Source organism: Lagopus leucura, unplaced genomic scaffold (assembly GCF_019238085.1).
Source record: "Lagopus leucura isolate 7727_CA_CO unplaced genomic scaffold, USGS_WTPT01 Super-Scaffold_100004, whole genome shotgun sequence".
Lineage (NCBI taxonomy): Eukaryota > Metazoa > Chordata > Aves > Galliformes > Phasianidae > Lagopus > Lagopus leucura.
The window spans coordinates 240892-264838 of NW_024962264.1; the positions used below are offsets into that span (position 1 = coordinate 240892).

The 23947-nt window shown below is 44.1% G+C and overlaps 1 protein-coding gene across 1 annotated transcript; it reads right to left on the minus strand.

Moving 5' to 3' along the window:
* Positions 1-3432: 3432 nt before the first annotated feature.
* SFRP2 (secreted frizzled related protein 2) lies at positions 3433-7718 on the minus strand. The gene is made up of 3 exons (XM_042871539.1): positions 7180-7718; positions 6541-6621; positions 3433-5048 (listed from the first exon to the last, which is right to left on the minus strand). The coding sequence occupies exons 1-3, from the start codon at positions 7670-7672 to the stop codon at positions 4744-4746; spliced, it is 879 nt and encodes a 292-aa protein (XP_042727473.1). The 5' UTR covers positions 7673-7718; the 3' UTR covers positions 3433-4743.
* Positions 7719-23947: the final 16229 nt, after the last annotated feature.

Sequence of the window (23947 nt, forward strand, 5' to 3'; positions counted from 1 at the left end):
TGAGAAGTTTTTCCTAAAATCCAATCCAAGGAGTGCTGTATCTGTATGCTCTATACGCTGTCTATACTCTCTAGAAGTCTTTATATTCTCCTGTTGCATAATAAGAATAATGGCTGTGCCTGGGATGACTGGTGCGTGTCTGTGGTGCTCTTTGTAGCACTTAACTCCCCCTCCAGTCCTCAGAGAAAATCATTAATTTATTTAATTAATTTAAATGTCTCTTGCTGAATTTCTCACACAGGCCTTTTCATTTCTTAAAGCTAGGCTATTAGAATTGTTGTGACTTATGCACAGTCATGCTGCATGAGTCCTTTAATAAAACATAGTAAGTGAGAGTGTCTGTACAAGAGGGGATGAGAGAGAGGCTGAATAGCTTCTCTGTGAATGTCTGAAGTGAATGAGAAGCAAGCAAGAAAGGAAAGGATTAAGAAGTAACAGACGAATAGAGATGATAAATAAGGAAGAAAGGAGAAAGACTGCAAGGAATGGTGCTGATAGGTTTAAAATTTGAATTTGGACAAACTTTTTTTTAAAATATTTCTTGCACACTTGGGGAAAATGAGAAGTTGGGGGGAGCCTTGGATTATAATCACTGTGCTGCCTTGATTATGTACATAACGGGGTTATCCTTAGATATAAGTCCGTGACAGAGGGACACAGGCCCGGGAAGGAGAAAAAAGGAAGGGGTACGAAAGTGAGCTCTGGGAGAGGGGGAAGGGCAGAAAGCTGGCAGATAGTTTTACCCAGGAGAAAACACAATGGCAACGATCTGAGGAGGAACGGTAATTTACTGAATTTAACCAAATCAAACGAAATGAGAGACACGAGAGTATCCAGAATGCCAGACAAACCACGATGGTGTGAGGGAAGGCGTGCGCTTTGCTCCGCGGCGAGATGAGACGAGTGGCCAGGGGCCGGACGGAGGGAGGCGGACGCTCGGGTCCCGTCCGCGGCTTCACCCCACTGCCTCTGCCCGCCAGGTCCTGCAGGGATGCCGCCCACTCCCCTCCATCAGGACACTCACAGAGTCCACAAAAGGCCGAGAACAGAACCGAAACATTAACTCGTTAATTCCTAGCGGTCCACGTGATGTTCTGATGTGGAATAGTGACAACGAAAAATCGCGAAACCACAAAAATACACCGTTCTGATTGCTGTGGTCTGGTGATGAGGACATAAAACTTGGAGTAGAAAGACACGCTTCTTTTCATGACTGCAGAGGAACCTGCTGGGTGGCTTCTGGGCAAGTTACTTTACCTCACTGTGCCTCATTTTCCTGATCTACAAAACAGGGACATTAGTGCCTGTTTTTTGAAGGCAGTCTGAGAAACTTAAATGGAAACTTCTGTATAAATGTCAAGTATGATTATTGTTCTTAAACTAATCCATTGTAGTCGACTGCTTTCATAGTTTTTATGAAAGCAAATACAATGGAGCTACACAGTTGGCTGCCTAACAATGTTTTTTTTTTAAATTAGAGGAAGACAAAAAGTGTCTAAAAAATGCAACAGCAAGTTGTGTTTTTTCATCAGTTGGAAACAAATTCCTGCCATAACTGAATCATGCTGTACCAGGTAATGAATTTACTCCACACTAAATGCAAAACACTGATCAGGAGTAGCAAGTCCTGATCACTTTTTACATGTTGGTTTCACTCTTTGCATGACACAAAGATTTTCAGTTGTTTAGTAAATAAGACTAAGGACAAAAATGTGAAAAATGTACGTGTTTACTTCTTTACCAGCATCTGCCAAATGAAGTTTCCTCAGGCTGTGACTCTGAAATTCTGATTTTTGGTTGAAGAGTTTTCAATGTCTGGCTTATACACCTTTGGAAATGGGTTGTATAACATCAACCCCGATGTTCTCTTTCCTCAGTGTGGAGAATGGTACCCATCTTTTTCCACAATGCTGTTAGAACAGCTCAACTCAGAAAGTGTGACTCCTATTACTCTTCATGTTTGCCCAAGCCCTGTTTATGTGAAAGGTAATTCCACCTCTACCAGCTCGCTCTGAGGCTGGATGGTCCCAGTGAGTCCATCCACGGACACATGCAGAAGGCTTTATCAGTAAGGACAGAATGCTGCCAATCCTGGACACCAGTTACATGACCGGATTCAAATGTTGGCAGATCTGGCTTATTCTTGTTCTCCTCCATGGTTTTGCTGGTGTAACAGTGTTTATTTTGTGGTGGAAGGAGACTTTTTTTTTTTTTTTTTTTTTTTTTTTAAGACAGAGTGATGTCATGGTTTCTTTTCGTACATCCACGCCACTTAAGTAAAGATCTCTTGTGTAGTCTTGCCCTCGGTATGACCCCAGAGTGAATAACTTGTGACCTGTCTGTCTTCATCAGCATCACTACTGCTACCTTCTAGGATAGCCCAATTAAGATAATTTTATGGTTGCTCTCTTAGAAGAGGACTTAGTGTCGGTTAGGCAGGCTGTGTGGAGCAGTCCTTGTTGTTGGTTTTGGTCCCCAGAGCCTGCATTGCAACTGCTGCCTCTTCAAAGCACTTTCCTTCACCAAGCAGCACAATCCCATTTTTCTGCAGGCTTGTCTCCACCCGCCAGCCCTTTTTCTGTGAGCTAGTTCTCTCTAATATATCCAAGATCCATTTAGTGACAGGTGTTAGGTGATGTGCTGAGGGAGATGGGTAGAGTTATGTGACATCTGTATGATGATGGACACGGTACTGATATGAAAGTAATTACTCCCAAGTGTGAGAAGATTCAAATCTGTTCTGGGAAGCTATGTCCATTCAGAAGAAAATTTTTAAAGCAAAGTATTGGACTTTAAATTGATACTGTTTCACAAAATGTGAAAAACCAGTTTGGAATTTTTTTCTTTTTTTTTCTTTTCTTTTCTTTTTTTTTTTTTTTAATTGTTATTGCTATATTTCTGAGGATGCTTATGAGGACTGATCTTGTCTTACTTGCTCAAAGTCCTACCTTTGTTTGTATGGGATATAGTAAACGCATAAAGATTCGGGAAGAGGGCAGATAAGAATTTTTCTGAAACAAATTAAATTTTGATTTTTTCTTTCAATCCTGATAGGTGAAAAATCACACCAAATACATGAAATGATTATGATTATTTACTTCTAAAAAAAATCTGGGGTTGGATTTGCATTCTCACAGTGAATGGTTAACATATAGCATTGTCCTTGTAAGTACTGGGTTTGTCATCCTCTTAATGAGGGTGAAAGGAATTTATATGCATGGCAGCAGTGGCAGGTAAGATTATTTTTCACAGAACCACATAGTCCACTTTGGTTGGAAGTGACATTAAAGATCATCTAGTTCTAGCTCCCCGCCATGGGTATCTTTCTCTAGAAGATGCTCAGAGGCCCATCCAGGATAAGTATAATAAAACTCTAGCAGGTAATGCTCTTCCATAGAAAATATTTGCAGGAAAAATGCTGAAAGACATTGCTCTAGTTACACTATTAGGGTAGTGCAAATGGTTTATTTTCTAAATAGGAATACTGAAAGTGCACACAAAACATACTTTATTCTACCATTTAAATTATTCTGAACTGTTAGTAACAAATCAGGTTTTTGTCTACTCTTGGACAAGTGTAAGAAATGGATAAATGGGTATGATTTTTAAGCAAGTGATTTCATTGCTATTCCACATCAGCAGAGTCTTCTGAGATGGGATGAAACTGTAGGCAGTCAAAGAAACCACAGAGAAGTTTTCATCTCGAAGAGCTCAACAGAAATCTATTAAAACAAGGTAAGTGTACCCCAACCTTCACGTTACATGGGTTGGTCTTTGGGGAAATGAGGTACTGCGTGGTTTTCTTAATGGCAGCCAGCATCAGCAGTTTCACTGTTGGTGACTGTTGGTCATTTGGGGTAGAAGGGTGAATCTTGTTTTGCCATGACAAGGCGCAGTTGGACACCTTTTTCCCAAAACAGATTAAAGTGAATTTGTCCAAGAACAAATCAAGACAATAGGAAAACTATGATGTAAAGTTTATATACAAGAATATAACATTTATCTGGAGTATTTACAAGGTTAATTAAAGCAATATTTTACAACTCTCTCAGGTTAACCACTAGGTATGTTACAGTTAGGCTACAGATGGTTTAATTTGCAAAATAAGAAGAAAAACGTTGCATTCAGATAAACCAGTTCCAAAACCTTTTTTTTTTTTTTTTTTTTTTTTTCTCCTAAGAAAAGGGCTCAGTCTTGTGGAAAACAAAACTTGAGAATGGTTAATATACCCTTATTGGTGCCTATGTATCACATGCAAGAGTTGTAACATGACCTTTATAAATTTAATATAGATGGCAAGCCATTTCACCTCAGTGAAAGAGTCATACCCTTTGTGACGGGCCAGGCGCACACATCTGTCTTCCCGTCTCCTACTTTTGCACAACAAACACGCATGTATACAGAGAGGCAGCAATTAAATGAACCGGCATTACCAAAACGAAGAGGGAAAAGCCTCAGGGAAGAGTCACATTTGCAACCATTTAGAACAAACAAACAAAAAAAAAAAAAAAACAACTGTTAAGTGAGATAGTTTAATACTTCCTCAAAATAGTCATGATATATATATTTTTATTACATTTAACCTATGTACAGAAACGGAGGGCTCTCCCCATCTCGGAGATTGGTTGCTGTGTCTCCTGGCCAGGGCATCTCAAGGTGCAGAGAGGCTGAAGAAAGAAGGCTGGGGAGGTCTGGAGAGCTTGGGACAGAGGAGGCCGCTGGAAGCCAACACAGCCAAAGCCACTAACACTGCAGTTTGCGGATGCTGCGGGAGAACCGTTTGAAAGCCCGCTGCCCTTTCTGCCACCGCTTCAGCGAGGTGATCACCAGTTCCCCAGCTTGCTTTTGCCCCATCACCAAGTAGGGGACGTTGATGTCGTTCATCTCGTCACAGGTACACTGGAGGCCACCTTTCAGCCAGAGCACGATCTTTCTCAGATCTCTTTCGGTCAGCCCATTCAGCTTGTAGATGGTCTTGCTCTTTGTTTCAGGGGTGATCTTGGTATCCCCATTGATGTAGGCAATCTCCTTCACTTTTATCTTCAAGGCTAATAGAGCAAGGGGAGGAGGGAGGGGGGTGAGAGGGAGAGAAATTAAGAGTTTTTTTCCCATTAGTGCACATAAAGAGGACCTGGGGAGGGAGGTGCTCTATTGCTAATTAAACTGTCAGGGCTGACAGAGGAGGCAGCAGGTGGCTCCATTTCTAAAGCCAGAAAGGGCATGCAAGTCATTTCAGTTTGAATCAACCTTAGGGCTGAGGGTTTTGGGGTTTCTTTTCTCCTCTTTCCCCTCCCCCTCTTTTTCCTTCCTTCCTACATTAATATTTTCTTCAGCTTTTCTCCTGTTTGCAAACAGAGGGAGGGCAGCTTTGCTATGTTAAGCAGCACTCCAGTTTTTGCTGGGATGGGATGTATTCCTGAAACCCTAGAATATGAAGCGGTGGTGGGGAGGTGAATACCTAAACCTAATCTGAAACCTGATCTCTACTGCAGCTGAAAAGTTCTAAGCTTAATTTATTAGGCTGGAGAGGATTTTAGGCAAACCTGCAAGGAAATGATATTTCACATACATTGTTGTTTCTTTGAAAGAATAGATCCCATAGAGGGCAAATTGGTCCAACAGCTGCATTTGATTTGGTGAAAAAAAATGAGGAGGGGGATACAAGACGCTTTAAGAATCTGTGGGGCACATTTAGCTTTAGGAGGATTTATCTGAGTGCAGTTTGCCAGGCCAAAGCTATTGGTTGTTTTAGCAGTTATGTCCTGCAATCAGAGTTCCACAGGTTGTGGGGTTTTTTTGTTTGTTTGTTTTGTTGTTGTTATTGTTCATTTTAAGAGAAGCTTTTGAATTCTTGCAGATATTTCTAGTACAGATCTGTTTCCAGGTATATAAATATATATAATTATTTAGTTATTATAAAGTCTTTATATATATATATATATATATATAAATACTGCCCTGTTATGATTCCCCTCCTCATTCCCCTTTTCTCTTGAAATGCTAATATGCAGATAATGTACCCTTCAGCTGCCTGTGTTGAACGGGCTTTCTCATCCTCTTCTAACCCCAGATCTTCACATTAGGTTTACATCCCCAATTTTCTGTGCATTACCTTCTCTGTCAGATAATACACAGAGTTTCATTCTTAATCTGTGGAGAAAGTCTTTCTTTCTTGCTATATGCCATGCAGCTCTTTCTCATATGTCTACGTGAAGCTTTGCTGTACTTCTCCCCAGGCAATAGTCCAGATGAAAGATTCCTTTTTTCACTATTTTCTATTCGGCTTGGCTGCAGTGTCCACATAAAAGAGTACTACTTTGAAACAGCCCACAGGAAAGGACTATAAAAGAGCCGATTTTTTCTCAGAGATGCAATCTTATGTTTCATGACCAGAATGGTCAGATGCAACAGGATGGACGAGTCCATCTGCAGATGAGACAAAGCCCTGCCTTTATTCAGGCATGTCTCTCTGACTCCACTGGGAGTTTTACCTGCTCCTAATCCCTCAAGTTTTAATCGAGGGGCTCTGCTGCCACTTACCAAAGTCATTTTTGCAGAGGTTTTCCATGATGTCATTATCGTCCTCATTTTTGTTCTTGCACGCATCGCAGACTTTGGGTGCTAGAAATACAAGGGACAGTCCTTGTCAGGCTCAAGGAGAAAGGAACAGCAGGTGGCGTTGGGAACCCTTCGGGGAAACACGGCTTTTCCAGCCGGACAGCCTGACCGCGCGCCTTCTCCCTTTCCCTCACTTTGGTCACAAGCCACTGGAGGAGAGCACACAAGGTGCTCTTAGGGTCACGCTAAACCAACCTTTTTCTTTCTTACTTTTTTTTTTTTTTTCCCCTATTGCAAAAAGAGCAAAAGCGGGTGGGGGGAGCTCCCCAACCCCATGCTTCAGCAGTGGTTGCTGCAAGAGGGGGATGCCCCCATTACTGTCTCAGGGAACCATGTAGCTCCAGCTGGGGGTCACAGATATTCTCCACAAGGAGGTGACTGCTGCCAGCCTCACCACCCGGCACACCTGAGGGGATGTGAGCAGCTTTGCAGAGCCGAGCCCAGAACTTCATTTCAGAACTGTGGGGAAAGGCAGCGGTTCCCAGGGCTGGGGTGCCATGGAGGGAACCTCCTTGAGCCTGACCGAGCAGCAGACCCAGCATCGGGGCAGCCAGCTCTTACCTTCCCTGGTGACTGGGAGAATGTGGTCACTGCTGGCCAGCGGGATGCAGAGGTCATTGTCCTTGGGGAAGCGGCTGCAGTCCAGCATGTCGGGCCAGGGGAAGCCGAAAGCAGACATCACTGGCGCGCAGCTCTCCTTCACCTCCTCACAGAGCGAGTGGCAGGGCTGGATGATCTCGTCCAGGTCATCGATGCAGACGGGAGCAAAGAGGGAGCAGAGGAATTTCCTGGTGTCGGGGTGACACTGCTTCTGCACCAGCGGGATCCAGGTGGAGGCCTGCTCCAGCACCTCCTGCACCGTCTCGTGCCCCAGCAGGTTGGGCAGCCGCATGCTCTGGTACTCGATGCCTCTGCACAGGAGCATCGGGGCGGGGATGGGTTTGCAGTTGGAGCGCTTGTAGGAGAAGTCGGGCTCCCCGAAGGGGAAGAGCCCGGCGGCCGAAGCCAGGCACTGGGAGGCCAGCAGGAGCAGGGCGCAGAGGCGGCGCGGCATGGCGGGGCGGTGGGCTGAGCGGAGTGCCGAGCGGCCCCAGCTCAGGCTGCTCTGCTGCCTGACGGACGGAGGCTCTGAGAGGTGCGGGGGCCAACGGGAGTTCTCTGGATGTTTTGTATGCAAATGGCAGGGGGAGCGGGGGGCTGGGAGGAGCTTGGTGACAGCCATCCGGAAAGGATTGGTCACTACTTTCTTGCTCTGCTTCGGCTCGGGGGGATTGTCTTTTGGCAGGAAATCCTTAAAAGTGTGTGCGTGGGGAAGGGGCGGAAACATCCCCGCGAACAAAAACCCCCGGAGCCCCTTGTCCGAGCAGGAGCTGCGGGGCCGCTTCGGGGTCGCGACTGCTCCGCGATGAGCTGTACAGCTCCCCGAGCCGCTGCGGAGCGGCTGGACGCTCCTCTCTCCTCGTCCCCCCGTGCCCACGCTTGGTCCGTTCACCGCCGACGGTGAAGTGATGTTGCCGGCTCAGTTCCCCAGTCTTGGACGTGGGAGCAGGAGGTGTAAGCCACCTCATTGTGGGAGGGTGCAGAGTATCCCCGCTTGTAGCACCCAGGGCAGCGAAGGGCAAGGGGAGGGGAACCACAAGCGTGCTCCTTACCCCTGATGGAGGCACTTCCCTGCCCACGGGGCTGTCCCGCAGCTGTGTTTGAGGGTCTGAGGATGGACCCCTATGGAGAAGCTCCAAACCTGCACCAAACCCAGCCTACCCCTGCGAGGTGCTGAAGACAGAGGTAGGCAAACGCTGGATGTGAAGCTTCTGGACCGACAGCCCTCTCCAGATCAGGGATTTTTCCTCAGCTCTGAGTGTCCAAGGGTTTTTGACATCCCATTTCTTGGCACATTCTTCCGCATGAGACTGGCCCCATGCTATGCAAGCACATCCCTTTCCCTTCTGTCTTCACCTAGAAGCTCCCTCAAAGAATTATGTTTGTGCTGATTTGTCACAAAGAGAGAAGCAGCAGACAAAGCACTGAGATCCCAGCGCAGCTCTATTGCTTGGATATTTCTGGCATTTTTAATAATATTATTTATGGGATTATTATTGAAGAGAGTAGGCCTGTGTAGTATCATTTTGTGGTAAACCACATTCATTAATCAGCTACTGAATATATCTTCTTATAGAGATGTTTTATGGGAAGCCAGCCCTTCCCATAAAACCCTTATAACTTCTGTAAATTGCAGAGTCCTTATACATCCAGTTTTGGTCACTGTCTGTGGCATAAGAAAGGGAGGAGACGTGCAGCATCCACTGAGAGGGCAAGGGGCAGCCATGCTTGCCTAGTGGCTGCATTGCTGCCATGGGCTAGCAGCTGGTACCTGTTTGAAGCCAGTGCCAGTCATTTCAGGGAGGGTTTGGAGGATCTTTCCAATAGGGCATGCTCATGGGTGTGACTTCCCTGTAGACCAGCCTCTCAAACACTGAAAACAAATACCATGGATGTCTAGCACCCCTTGTGAAAGTGCTTAAAAGCAGTCAATTTCCTACAGCTCCACATACTCTTGCCGTCTATCTGTGTTCAATTCATTTCTTTAAGCAACAGATCTCGGCCTCAGTCATCTTCCATGGCACTGAGCCCCACCAAATGGACTTCTGGTGTCCATTTTAAGCCTGTTTTGCCAAGTCCTGAGGAATGCCAGAGGTTGTCGCCGTTGCTGCTTGCAGGAGATGTCACCTCCTGAAGGTGGTCCCACAAGCCTTGGTCCCCAAAGTCCTCTTCAGGAAAGAGGATCTACTAGCGTGTTTACTCTTACTCTAAATGAATGACAGGGATATTTATTAAAACGACCTTTTTTTGGTAATTTTTAATCTCTCTCCTTTTTTTTATTTCCTGACGTTTTTTTGTGTGCCACTGACAGCCCTTCAGGTGGAAGTCAGTGTGGTCAGAAGGCAACTTGCCAGCTGCCTATGCCACTGTCTACAGATCCAGCTAGCTGTGCAGACTGCAAGCAAGAACCCAAGATCTGAAGAGACTGTTTAGACTACAGATAATAATTGCTTTCTACACCGGAGGATAAGACATTTCTGACAGAAATCTGCTCAGTTTTTTCCACTGTGTTTGCTTGCTTGTTTGTTTCCTGTTTGCACACCTTTTTTTCCTGCATTTTTTCCTGGGTTAAGCTTTGATTTGAGATGAGGCTTTATGAGAACTCCCTATTTCCACTTCTAATCAACTTCGGCAAACTCATTTACTATAAATTTGAAATGACCTGAGATCATGTAAACACAACCAGCCCAAGCTTGCCAGAACCAGGCAATCCCTGTTACCCTCACTTTGCCCTCTTGCAAGGAAAGTGCTGAAGTAGGAGGCTGAGCTCTGTTCTTGTCCATGCAACTGGGGTAGGGCTCCCTGGGTCTGCAAAGCCAAATGCTGTTTGGGGGCTCAAAATGACACAGGAGGCTCGAGTGACCCCCGGTGAGATGGCTGCTGTCTTCCCAGATCCTGATTTATAGGCCCCTATGTTTGCCTTCCTCTGCAGGAGCAAAACAGGACTCGTGGAGGCCGTGAGTGGATAGCCTGGGGTCCCCATCCTAGAAAACAAACTGTGAAGAAATAGTCTGATGGATACTAGTGAAAATGAATTAACTGTGGGGAAAATGAATTGACTCCTTTGTTCTTGAGAGCGATCTCTGCTGTCTAAGCAGCACGTGTGGTCTGTGTCATCGATATCAAAGTCATGGTGCCACTTTCTCTGTCTCAAGCCTTAGTGTGAGCTCAGATCTTCTGTACCTCTTTCTGGCCTGTCCTGGTAGTTGAGAAGTGGTTGGGGGAGATGCATTGATGCTGGTGTAGTAAAAAATGGACAAGACCTGCTCCAATGCAGGCAGCATGAAATACTGTTGGTCAGTCTCTCCTTTGTATATTCTTCTAAATCTGCTTCCCTGAGATCACTTACTTTGAGATCCTTTACCTGCTATACAGTGCATGTGAGGACCACTCTGCAGTCCTCCATGGCCTGCTGACATGCTTTTCTGGTGTGATGAGTTTGAAGTAAAAGCCTGATGCTTGCCTTAGGCTGAACCCTGCTCCTTTACTGCTGATGCACAGTCAATATCGTGCTTTTTGGCCGCAAAATCATGGGATAAGCTGTGGCTGCAGGGTACCGTGAGCTGCTGCAGCTTGCAGCTGGGGTAGCCAGACCAAGCAGGCTGGAGAGATCCTGGCCCTGGGGACTCTGTAAGCATAAACTTGGTTCTTGAGCAATTACCCTTTGGTTAGTAATATTGTAGAGTGGAGTGGAAAAACTGTGGCTTTTTAGCTCATTCTTGTCAACCTGTGAAATGGCAGTGGTGAGGAAGAAAGCTGGTTTTCCTTCCATGGTGGAAGAAAAATATGATGAAAATGTTTGCTTTCCTTAAAAAATGTCTAGTGTCAAAGTATCTGAAGATTATTATTACTTGAGTCTCACTGTTGCATTTGTTGGGGAGGGGTGGGAAATAGTATTGCGCATGTTTTGACGTGAGGCAGCTCAGCAGCAGATCACTCCTGACTGTTTCAGGGGCTGATAAGGTGGAACTCAACATTGTCCAGATCGGGGACTGGGCAGCAGTCTTGTTTTCTCTTACCGCAATGTTTCAAAGCTCTGTTGTCAAAAACTGCATGTGCTGTAAGTTTATCTTTTTTCTTCCCCCTCCCTGTCCTGAAAGGAAACCTAAAGAAATTACCTAGCCTTTCTTTTCTTCATTTACAGTTCTCAGTGAGGAGGCAGCAGCCATGTATGGTGTAGTAAGCAGCTCACTTGGGGCGCCCAGCATGTGCTGAACGGTGCAGGTTGCTATGTGCCTGAGGGGAAATGGTTGTCGGGCAGTATGAAAGAAGAACCTCGTGGTGGTGGTTGTGCATGCTGTGTAGTTATTTCTTTGTCCAATGACACCAGGTATCAACGTGGAGCATGCGCTGTTTCTACCCGCTGTTCTTGGGCTGTTCTGTTCTCCAGAAGCGCTGAGCTGAGGACTGGAACTAGCCCGTATGTAATCTGTGTTTGATGTTGCAAAGGGTGCAGATCAGACTGGGGCTGATTACTTTCACATTGAAAACAAACCCAAGTCGCAGCAAATTTCCTAGTTTTTCTATCTGTATTTTAGCACAATGGTTCGTTCACCTTGCAGTTAGTATCTTAAAATCCTCAGGCAAGTTTTGCCAGTTTTGAATGTTTTCCACACAAACATTATTAAATATTATTCCACGCCTCGTGTTCTTAATGTTGCTTTCTACTTTCCTCATCTCACATTAAATGGTAAAAGTAGGTACTTGGATGCTGTGCTATACACACATACACATATATTTGTATATAAATTTAGATCTATATGCGTGCTAGTGCTTTAGCAAGTTAAGATCCTTCAAATTTATCTGACATACATCTATATCTGGCTACAGTTTTTGTCGTGGTAAGCATTTTTTGCTCACGCAGAATGTCTGTTTGTGATTACTGCTCCTGTTATTATCTATCTCATCTATGTGCTGGATGACAATTAGAGATAGCAGAGACCGCAGCCTACATGGCTCCAATGGCACGGTACCTGGTGTTCCTACTGTATTTTATTTAAAAAAGCTATAATGTAATATATCTTTTCTTTTCTCTTCACAGTATTTTCTGCTCTCCCCTCCTCGTCCTCCTGCAGTCTGGTAATAGCAAGTGCCTTCAGCGGCGAGCAGGGCCCTGCTGCTGGAGCAAAGACAGTGCTTATGGCAGGGGACCTGTGCTCCAGGTAGGGCGTTCATGCTACAGGAGGGAAGAAAGGAAAATAACTGCTTTCCCATGGAAATGGCGGCATCAGGCAGGAATGCCACCTTTATTGTCTGCAGTAAGACTTTGGTACTTGTTGCCAGTCATGAGGGGTCTAGCTTCAAATTTCACTCTTTAAATCAGGAATTAGGCAGGCTTTGGCCACCTATGTCCTAGGTAGGTCTCTGTAGCATTCCCCTGATCAGTGACTTGCCACTGCTTGGGAGCACCTATGGGTGCTAGTGTGTGAGTTTCTTAGCTCCAGCCCCGTGTTTGAGCTCAGCAAGGTGTTTCAGACAGCAGGTGGCTTTTGCTGATCCCTGTCAGGTGACTTTGTCTGCACCGTGGACATGTGATGGGCTCTGGTGTTGATCTGAGGGCTGGGGATCTTGCCGTGCTACAGGCTTGTGGGGAAGAAGCTGCTTCTTTGCCCCTGTGGTGCTTAACAGAGAAAACATCTATAAATGAGAGTGGGAATGGGGCAGATACAGAAACCCATCTTAAGAACCAATTCCTACTGTCAGGGAGACGATCACCTTTACAGTTGAATAGTCTAATGGCCTCGAGGATTGGGCATGTGTTAGTTGTTGAGAGAAATAACTCCTGAAGAACAACTTGTAACAAAACATTCTTAAACGAGTAAAATCCAGAGAAGCTGTTGCCTAAAGCTATGCTGTTTAAAAAATATTATTAAACCTGATTTAAAATAAAGCAGTGGGACAATCAGATCAATTTGACGCCATAATTAAATCAGCAAATGAGCCTGTGTTAGATTGTAGTTAAATTACAAAGTGATTTAAATCACTGAGCCATTAGGCACATACATCAGTAATTAAAATGCATTTGGAGACTATAAAATTGGTATTTCCATATATTTGTTTTTATAAAATTCCAGATGTTTGAGGCCCATTCTGAAGAACCTGACGTAAGACCAGTTTGAGTGAAATAGCTGATGATGGTGTTACATGAGTACCGTTCAAGAACTTCAGAAATTATTAAAAAAAAAAGCAGCAACGGTCACTTAGTGAGCTCTCATCAACAAGGAATATATTCAAACTTTTAGTCATTGTCTCCAGTTTCTTCTTTCTTATACTATTTGCCTCCTTGCAAGTTTGAAATTCAATTTTAACTTTCTGGACTTCATACAGAGAAGTAAACTTGAATAAGCTTGTAGAGAAACCCATCTGACATGCATTTTGAACACTCTTCTTCCCCATCTGTACTTTTTATTTCTTGATACGTGCAGATGCGTGCAGGTAATTTAGGAAGAAGGGATGAGGGATGCTTGCTCATTTTCAAATGCTGAGTTGCTCGTACAAGTTTCCTTTGATCTGTGTGTTTCCCAATTGCTTGTCATAAACAAATATGATACACAAGTGGTGTGTTTTTCTCTTACCTCATTATCTTAATTTCCTTCTAAAGAAACTGCAGTGTGCTAGAGCAGCAGCTTTGCTGAGCAAAAATCTTGCTTGCTAGGTTTATTGCAGACTCTTATTCAGATACGTGTGTTTTTATGTGATATGAAAGTACTGTGGGCTGAAACTTGGCTGTAAGATTAACCTAGCCAAGGGATCTGACCTTGGCGTCCATGTTGGTGCTTGGTTGTCTGGTTGAAACTGTGTCGTTTTGAAGGAAGCTGTGTCTTGCAACCCATGTTCCCAGTCAATATGTAGCTGGTTTGATTGACTACTGCTAGGGAAAACTTAGATTTGTGTTTGGGATGGAAAAGGTGAGAGCATAATTCTCTGGTTTATTTGTTTAAGATTTCCTCTCTGTAAGGCTTCAGAGCAAACAAAAGTTTGCATAGTTGCTGTAAGTAAGGTTGCAGCAGAGGATGTTTTACGTTCAGGTTAGGATTAATACTTAGGCCTGTGAGAAGAGAGAGAGATTACATTGTTTAGTGAAATTCTGTAACATGGAAAATACAGATACCTTGGTTTACGCACTTGTATCCTTAGCTGCTTAAGAGTTACACATTTGGAACTTGAAATTGTGCCTGATGGAAAAAGATGAACAAAGCTGAAACAAGTCTCCATTGTGGTTCAGCACAGAATGATCCTTGCAATTTCAAATTAAAACCTTAAGAATGATAATGTTAGATCAGATAATAGGTTCTCTTTCACTCGAATTTCTGTCACCTGTGTCTTTTTTCCCCCTTTCTTTCCTCAAGTGCAACATGTCTCTGTGGGCCTTTAGATTTCAGCTGGTGCTGCATTGCACAGGCACCCAGGGAGTGCAGCTAACAAAAGCAGCTCATTCTGGTCTTGGGTCATCAGCTAGGTCGAGCTCAGGCGTCTTATGTTGCCATGCATATGAACAGCTGCTGATCCTTTCTGTCGTGCACCCCAAAGTGACAAAAGTCGCTGTGCCGGCTGGGACGGCCCCAAATCCAAGCGCAGCCGTCCTTGGGGCAGCCACCTTCTCTGCCCTGGGGAGAGGTGGTGACAGCGTCACGCAGGGCTCTGCTCAGTGCGTGGCTCCGGGTGCCATTAGCCGCGCTCCAAGCACACATCCCGTTCCAATTATTCCCAGCACTGGGGTCAGCGACCTCACCCTGCTGTTACATCATCCCATTGCCCATCTTAATAGGGACGTTTCTCTTCTGCCTCCTTCACAAAGGGCCCACTGACAGTTCCCAGGAAACCTTTGTCCGCTCCATTGCAGCTCTCACCCGCTGGGGGCCTCAGCCCTGGGATTCCTCCCTCTGCTTTGTGTCACCACGGGCATTTTACAGCACCATTAACCCAGGCCCCAGCACAGGCAGGAAGGTTCAAGGCAGTCTGCCTTCCCTCCTACCCAACTTTTTTTTTGCCTTTTTTTTTTTTTTTTTTTTTTTTTTTTTTTTTTTTGCCTTTTACTATAGAAATATCATCTTCCAGTCTTGGCTATTAAAATTCGGTGTGCTCTGACACAAATGGAAAAAGTGAGGAAGGAAGTCTTAGGGTGAGGCATGATATTGAGTGATGTTAGCCTTGGCTCGTGTGTTGTGCAGAGTGATCTTCAGCCCTGAAGATTATCTCATTGTGGTTCACCTGAGGTGTAATTAGCCTCCAAAGTGATCTGAGAGGCTCCAGGAATGTGCAAGATGTGCGTATCTGTGATTGCTGTTCTCACGTTTAGGCTGCCCAGATTTAGGGATTGAACCGTTCTGCTCTGTGAAGAGCAGGGAAGAGCCTAATTGAAATAGAAAATTGCTTTTGTTCTTCGGCCATATGCTATGTATGGAGAACATTTGGCCAGTATTTGGTTGCAAGTTCCCCTGGATGGCTTTTGCACTAGGTCTGTGTCTCCCAGTGCACTTGTGCAGGTTATTTTAATATCCTTACTCATGCTCTGAGTGGGACTGGCAAAACCGAAAGGTTTAGCTCTTCAGACTGCAAAGCCAAAATAATCAGGCTTTAAAAAGTAATCTCATTGGACATACTCATCTGTGCTTTGAACTGTTTTGACAACAGATTTCATCCCCCTTGCTATCTCCCAGAGTTCCAGACACAACTGAGCTCACTTCTCGCTAGAAACCAGAGCCGGTCTGCAGTACATATTTCATTAGGGAGAAGGCAGGGACTGGGTAAAAGGCTAGTAGACATAAATATGCATTATGGTGTTCAAAGCATTCTTTTTCCCCCTTGAAGTATTTCTTAGACCAGTTAGGTGAGAAATTCATTATATGTGAGGATTTTGTAATAGCAAAGTGAATTAGCTGTTTGCAGACCTGCTTCCCTCTGTAAATGGGAACGTGCCATGCGACAGTGGGCCGGATTTTACTGTTCTAGGCATTACTGATATAGCTGTTTATTCTCTGAGCCTGGAAGAGATCCAGCAGGATTTAGTTTTATGAGGTTTAATGTAAAGGTGTTGTATTTCATGAGATGAAATCATAACACAGCGGGTTTGCAAGAATTCTGAAAGATTATTTTTTCAGAGTGTTGGCAAGCACAATTCTCCTGTGAATTACGTGTCTGAAAGAGAAATGTAGATCTTCTTTCATTGGGTTGAAATGATAAGTAATCCTTAATCCTTCCTAGATGGCCTGTGTCATTAATGCTGGCCATGCACGCAAATGTGTGCAGGTAACAGCTTTAATTCTGTAATGCTATGCTGTGCGTGGCTGTGTCTCTAGCTATAGGAGCTATCCACATATTTGAAACGCCTGCTGTTATTTTTGGGATGTGCCTCTGAATTTAGTTTTTTGCTAGCCCTCTTGATTTTGTGAAGAAGGGAGAAAAGCATCTGGCATCTCTGACCTATTTATAGTTGTAGAGGGCCTAATAATATTATTTACTGCATCTGCAATGTGTCCATGAATACTTTTATTGAGCATGATCAGAAGATTTTCCTTGGACTGTTTAACTGCGGAGAATGACTATTGAGCAGTTACTTGAGGTTTCCCTCCTTATGTTTCCTCATATATTAAGCAGATGATATCTCACTGATTTAATGGTGGCAAATCCCAGCTACTTTTCTCTGCTATATAACAGTCTCCCCATTTAATTTGCTTTGTTCTGGGAAAGCAGAAGGATGGCTCGAGGAAGAGGCTCAAGGCTGGGAAAAACCTGGCTTCCATTTTCAACTTTGCTTAATTCAGTGTGATTTTGAACAAATCATTGTATCTCTCTGCATATGTTTTGTTTTCTATTAAAGGGGCTTAAGAAAATCTGCTTGCCCCAGAGGGACATTGTTAGACTCAGTTCACTAATTCCTACCCCAAGGCCCTTTCAGCCTCCTGCAGTACTGAGCTCTGGAACTTACCTTATTATTTAGCCCAGCATGGGGGAGATATTCAGTCCTGTTATCAGTCTAAGCGAAGCTCTGTTTGGGCTGGATGAATGGTCACAGGTAAAACAAAATCCTCCGGTTGTGCTTTTTTAGGACAATGTATCTTCAGCCTATGAGGAAAGCTTGCATCTTGCTGCTTACAGATTTCTAAACATACTTGGGGTTTTGCATATGAAATGCGTATTTCATAAGGAGAGAGCAAATGCTGACTACTTAACACAGGTCTGATTTAGGAGCTGGTTTAGAGCATTTACATCATAACGTACTCTTGAACTTGGGTCACCCACTGGAAGCATCGTATTGTTGGCATCACAGATGGTCAGAAGAGGCAGTGTATCTGTTACTTTGCCCTTCTGTTTGTACTTGGAGGTGACAGAAATATGTAGCTGTGCTACTTTTCTGTTTAAATTTACACAGAACCGTTTGCAGAGGGGACCTTGCACACTGAGCCTCTTGTCGTAGCTGGGAGCTTAAACTCAAAATGTCTTTCAGACTGGCATCCATTAATCAAGCACTGCTTTTGAAGACGTAAATCTGATATCCCTGATTATGGTTTTTTCTGTATTGATTTCAGTGCAGTATGTTCTTGTGTCCTTTGGCAGTTGCAAGTCCCACTGATGGAGTGAATCTTCTGCCTCCCCCTCTAACAAAAAAAAGAAAATGGTACTGACTACACATAGATAAGAAATTTCCTCTGTGTTTTGCATTATGGTTAAGAACCATCACATAAAAACACTTAGGGAAATATTACAAGCTAGTATGGAGTAACTAATTTTTAGCTCTGAACACCATATAAGGAAGAAGTAGATGAGGCTCTCAGATGGCTGGAAGGAGCCAGCCATGCACAGACCCTGGTCTCTGTGGGAAACGTGAGCTGGCCTTGTATCTGCTGAATGGATAACAAAGCCTCCTGCAGGTCTTATGCCCTGCTTCATGAGATTCTGATGATAATATAAAACCTGATACAGACGATGGAAGAGATACTGAGAGGTGATGATCTGATAGTCCTGGGCTCTACATGGCCCTGTTTGGTGAGAAGTTTTGGACCAGGTGGTCTCCAGTGGTCGGTCTCCCCACCTCAACCGTTCTGGGCTTTGGTGCATTTCTGAAGCCATGAGAAGTATGGCTGTGTGGGGCAGTTGGAGCCAGCAGTGCCTTAGGAGAAACTGGTTCTCAGAAGTCTAGAGTCACCATTCATGAGCATTTTAACTGCCTGGTTTTTGAGACTCTGGAATACCACAAATACACAGACTCATATTGTGGAAGCATGTAAAATGGAACATCCTCTGGTAAAAATAAATCAAACAAAGAAAGCCTGCCTGTCTCATAACAGCAGCACAATGAAACATGAAATGTTCCTTTCCTTGAAACTCCAATTTTCTGTGATTTATTTTGCCAGTCTGTAATCAGAAATAGCTGCTCCATCAGAGTAGGGAATGCAAGTAGAGCTGAGGTCAGAGTTTGACACAAAAGTGATGTATGAGCTGGAGTCAAGGAGGAATTCTGAGATCCCAGAATAGAAAACATGCTGTAAATACTAAATTCAAGGTGAGAGGAGTTGCAAATACTTCAAATTATGGGTTCTAGGGGAAAGTGAAAAGATGATTTCCAGAAGATAGCCAATATCAGAGCCATCATTAATCCCTAGTGGGCACCTAGAATAGCACACTGAAGTGCTCTCTGATCAGGTTTTTCAATTTTGGCTGGTCTGTATACAAGAACAAGATTAGTAATGAAAAGTGTTATTCTTTGCTAGTGGCCCTGAGAGGAGAATTTGACTCTGAAAATGCTGGGAGGATACAATAGTTTTCAGGATTTGGATTCTTAAAAAATAAAACAAAAAAAAACCCCAGCTTCTAAAGTATGGAAAAACACTGCATTTTCATCTGCTCTGGGGATGAAACATATAGGGTTTCAGAGGAGATGAAGCCTCCTGACTGTGCTGAATCCCATCCTTCCCCTAACAAATTTCAGGCCATTTGTTCATAGTGCACACTCCAGCCAAATCCCCCAGTTCCTGGGGGTAATGGCGCTCTTTGGACACAGTCTGCCATTGGTTAAGCACTTTGCTGTGAGGAGCCCTTTTTTATTGCACTGAATTGCTCAAGCTTTGCTGGAAATCCAAGGCTTTGTCTGTGTGCATGTGCATGGATACACTTGTAATAATTCTGTATTTAACTGTTCCCCTGTGTGTGTATGTGAATGTATCTGTGTACAGACATACTCTCTGTGTATATTCACATTCTGATTGTGTGCATGTACACGCAGAAGACAGATTGAATGCAGAAGTTGCTTTCTTTTCCATTTTATGCAGCTAAAGAAAAAGCATGCTCAGCACGGTTGTAGTGCATCTTTACAGTTTTTTCTCTTTTATTTAGGAAGGCAAAGATATATATATGTGTATATTAGTGCAAAAATGCATAGACAACTGTTCATAAGCAGTGTATCTGACTTCCTTACCAAACAGCCTGTGTCCCCTGCAGTAATCAGTAGTTCCAGGCAGTGCAAGTGTACGCTGATGCAGAAAATGTTCTGGAATAGAAGGAAGGTTTTTTTTTTATTTCCCCTTTTCTTTTTCCTGAGATTTGTATGCTTGTCCCTGCAATGAAAATCAAGAGGTTAAATAGGTGGCTTTTTTTTTTTTTTTTTTTTGTAATTCATCATTGTTTCCATTGCAAGAACATCCCAAACTTTTGGAATGTATCTGCTCAGTTACTGTGCACTTGGGTTTCACCGTCATACTGCCATAACAATTCTCCCTGCATGAGCAGTACATGTTGGAGTGATTGATGAGATGCTCGTTCAGCCCAGGGAGAACGATTTACTGGGATAATTGGCCCATGATTTCATAGAAGTGTGTAGGATGTCCGACAGATAAAAGATGCTTTGCATCTGATTATAATCCCTTGAAGCAGTTCTTCTGCACTGACTGGAAGCCATGTAAAACATGGGTATGTCTGTGAAATCCAAATCAGGCTCCTTTATTTTAGCTGACACCTAAGGAAGAGAGAAGTTGCTATAAACAAGTGTAACTCCTGAAGCTTGGAAGTACTGTCTTTGATGGCTTCTATGGAATAAGGCAGGAGCTGTGGATGACTTAGTACTGCGCAGGAGCCTTTTCTCCTACGGTTTAAAACAGAAATCTTATTGACTGTAGTTTCACAAGGCAAGTTGGAGCAGATGCACTCGATATCCACTACCCATAGCAACAGTCACATCAGACAAACAGTTTTTGAAATGTGGCGATCTGGTTGTGAGCTGCATAAAAAGCAGATGATGGAATGCTCTGCTCCTGCACTTGTCTGTGACTTCCTTCTTTTTCTTACTGCAACCCTTTGTCTTTAATACAGAAGCAGAAGTTTCTGGGAGGTTTGCTTGTTTTCTGTCCCAAAATTTGCATAGTGACACAGAGGCTGCAGGTCCACTGTGTAGGCTGGGCATTAGCTGTCGTGATAAGATTTGCGGTCCTGAATCTCATAAGTGATTTGTAGTGAGTGTTGTGCAAATAACCAGCTACTGTGTACGATGGCATAATGACAATGCAATGGGGAGCAAAGCATATCCATAGGACACCATTTGCCTCTATCCTCTCCTCAGTTTATTCTCCAGTCAGCAGTTGCTCTAGCATACCCAAGATGGTGTGTGATTGCTAAGGCCATCATCTCTGATTCTGCCTCCCACTCCCCAGAAGTGACCCTGCTGCATATCCAGTTGTGCTGGCCATCCAAACCAGTGCCGGAGCCTCTGAAGACACTGTGCCTTTCCAAAACTATGTGGTGAAGATCATGTACCTTTGCAGACCTGTGCTAGTAGCCAAAGGGGCTGCCTATATTGATTTACTAGCAGGGCTTGGGAGAGGGCTGTGGGAGCTGGCAGGAACATCAGCTCAGTAATTTCTTGGACTCTGCAAGGGAATGTGTGTATCTGCCTGGAGGGAGAAAGAAAGCTAGGGTTTTAAGGAAGATCACAATCTGATTTCTCTTCAGTCTGTGAAAATAATACACTTATGCAGAGCAACCTCTAGCTGTAGGGTTTTCAGTTTCCGCTTGCTTCCAGTGAAGATGTTTGAAGTGTTTTCTCTATGGTACAGTATGTACAAAGTTTCGTTGATGGATTAGGTAATGTTTGAATTTTGTATGAAAATGTGTGCAATTATCTCTCAGAGCTAAAGGAAAGGCCAACACATCCATCTTTGATCAAATACACATGCTTTTATTTTCCGCTGTGCTGCACACACAAAATTTAGTGATTTTTAAGTTGTACTTGTGTAGAGATTGCATGGCATATAGAGCAAGCTTTTCAGTAAATGAAACTACACAATCTGGTGTTAATGAACCACTGAAAACTCCTGCATTTTCTGATACACAGTCCAAGTGCCTTTGGAAGCTTGATCTAGCTGCATGGGTTTTGATTTTCATTTCCAAAAAGTGCTAGTGGAGTAAACAAGTTCTAAATATTGGAGAAAACATATTTGGCTAGTAGAAATTCTTGAAGCCCATTTCTCTTTGCAAACCTCACACTGGTGATTAAGACTGAAGAATACTTTAAGCCTTTTGTCTGCAAGGTACACGTCTTACGTAGGGTTCTGTTTTAATTTACTGCACTTGTATGCAGGTTTTTCAAACTAGTCACAGTGGTCTCCTATAAATCACAAGAAATAGTCCACCCTCAATACCCTTTCCAGCCCTACACAGTGAGTCAAGGCTTGTCAAAGACCATTTTAGAAATCTTGAATAAATCTGACATTATGTTGAGACAGCTGTTAAATATATTTCTTTCTTTCCCCCCCAGGTTTCCTTTCCCTCACTATGAACAATGCAATTGGTTTAGTGCTATTTTTAGCCTGACTTTTCATTTCAGTCAGATGTATTCCTACCTTCCATGAAAACTTAAGTTAATTTATTCTAACATGAAAAATACTGGGAAAGTCTCTACCCCCCACAAAAGATTTTACAAGCTGAACTGGAAGCTGGCTTTTGCGCATACACACTCCAGATGCCCACGTCCACCATTAAAGGAGTGAAATTGGATTTCAGGGTGCAGCCTTACTTTTACGCACCTCTTCCTTCGTAACAAATGTCTCTTCTAAACAAAAATGCTGGCAGCTGTTGGAAAACTAGCGTTTGTGTCTGAGGGCAGTTTGCTGTAGTCTGCAGAAGGGATGGTGGGAGTCTGCTGATTTTCTTACTTCATTAATAGGTTTTTGTCTAGCATGAGAGAGTGGTGGTTTTTTGTGTTTTGTTTTGTTTTGTTCCTGTCTTTGAAGACAAGATAGTGAGAAACTTTGGCTCCTCCTCCTGGAGGTATTCAAGGCCAGACTGGAGGGGCTCTGGGCAACTTGGTCTAGTTGGTGGCAACCTTGCCAATAGCAGGGAGTTGGAATAGATGATCTATAAGGTCTCTTCCAACTCAAGCTATTCTGTGAAAAAACAGAGGTGTCCTCTTGCTGTCATGGATAACCCAGTGATGTATCTGATGCCAGTGGGAGTTTTGGTGCTTGTTTTGAGAGGCAGTGACTAGACCACACTTAAGCTAGTGAGAAGCTTTTTCTGTCCTCTGGAAATGCCCCTTTGTTCTCTACTCCACGTTTCCACCTGTAGAATCATAGAATGGCCTGGGTTGAAAAGGACCACAATGATCACCTAGCTTCAACTCCTGCTATGTGCAGGGTCACCAACCAGCAGACCAGGCTGCCCAGAGCCACATCCACCCTGGCTTTGAATGCCTCCAGGGATGGGGCATCCACAGCCTCCTTGGGCAACCTGTTCCAGTGCCTCACCACCCTCTGGGGGAAAAACTGCCTCCTAATATCCAACATAAACCACCCATGTCTCAGTTTAAAACCACTCCCCCTTATGCTATCACTATCCATCCTTGTAAATAGCTCTTTCCCCTCCTGTTCATAAGCTCCCTTCAAATATTGGCAGGCCACAATGAGGTCTCACCAGAGCCTTCTCTTCTCCAAGCTAAACAAGGCCAGTTCCCTCAACCTTTTTTCATAGGAGAGCTGCTCCAGCCCTCTGCTCATCTTAGTGCCTCTCCTCTTGACCAAGAGCTCCATCTCTCTCTTGTTCTGGGGGTCCCAGGCCTGGACGCAGCGCTGCAGATGGGGCCTCACAAGAGCCGAGCAGAGGGGGACGATCACCTCCCTCTCCTGCTGGCCGCCCCTTTTTCATGCAGCCCAGAACACAGTTGGCCACAGTCGGCTGCAAGTGCTCACTGCTGGCTCACATCCAGCAGGAGAGAAATTCAAACAGGCTTCACAGGAGTTCAGACAAGGCACACTTTTGGGTGAGGGTGAGGATCCACTCCTTTGAGCTCTGGTATTTGGGCAAAGACTTCTGTTCTCAATGTGATGCTCTGGCTAATGGTGCTCATTGTTGAGTCAGAAACAGGACAAATGGGGTGGGCTGATCTATCCTGGCTGTGCTCATAGCTAGACGTATGGTACACTCTGCTTTGAATTTCAGAGTGAAGGAATAACCTCACTAGCTTGGGAAAAAAAAAAAACAAAACAAAAACCACTATAACTAAATCCTCTATTGTTGTCTTTCCAAAGGGGATTAAATGAGACAATAACCAATAAAAAATACACAGAGTTTATGAGTCTGTCTTCAACTGGAGTTTAAACAAAGAGGTCTGGGCTTTTAAAGTGCCTCCTCAAATGTGCAGCTCTCTGGGAATGTCTTCTCCCAGAACTTGCCTGGCATCGCAACAGAGAGTGCTTTTTCCCTGGATACAGTGGCCAGGGAAGTGAGGCATATGATGAGGTGG

What these genes read in the sequence shown, in the direction of transcription:
- SFRP2 (XM_042871539.1), bottom strand. Translation starts at nt 7,672, where the DNA reads ATGCCGCGCCGCCTCTGCGCCCTGCTCCTGCTGGCCTCCCAGTGCCTG. An exon ending in TCTCCCAGTCACCAGGGAAG is followed by an intron (nt 6,622 to 7,179) that starts GTAAGAGCTGGC and finishes TTGTATTTCTAG; the next exon opens with CACCCAAAGTCTGCGATGCG. An exon ending in CCTCTGCAAAAATGACTTTG is followed by an intron (nt 5,049 to 6,540) that starts GTAAGTGGCAGC and finishes TTGCTCTATTAG; the next exon opens with CCTTGAAGATAAAAGTGAAG.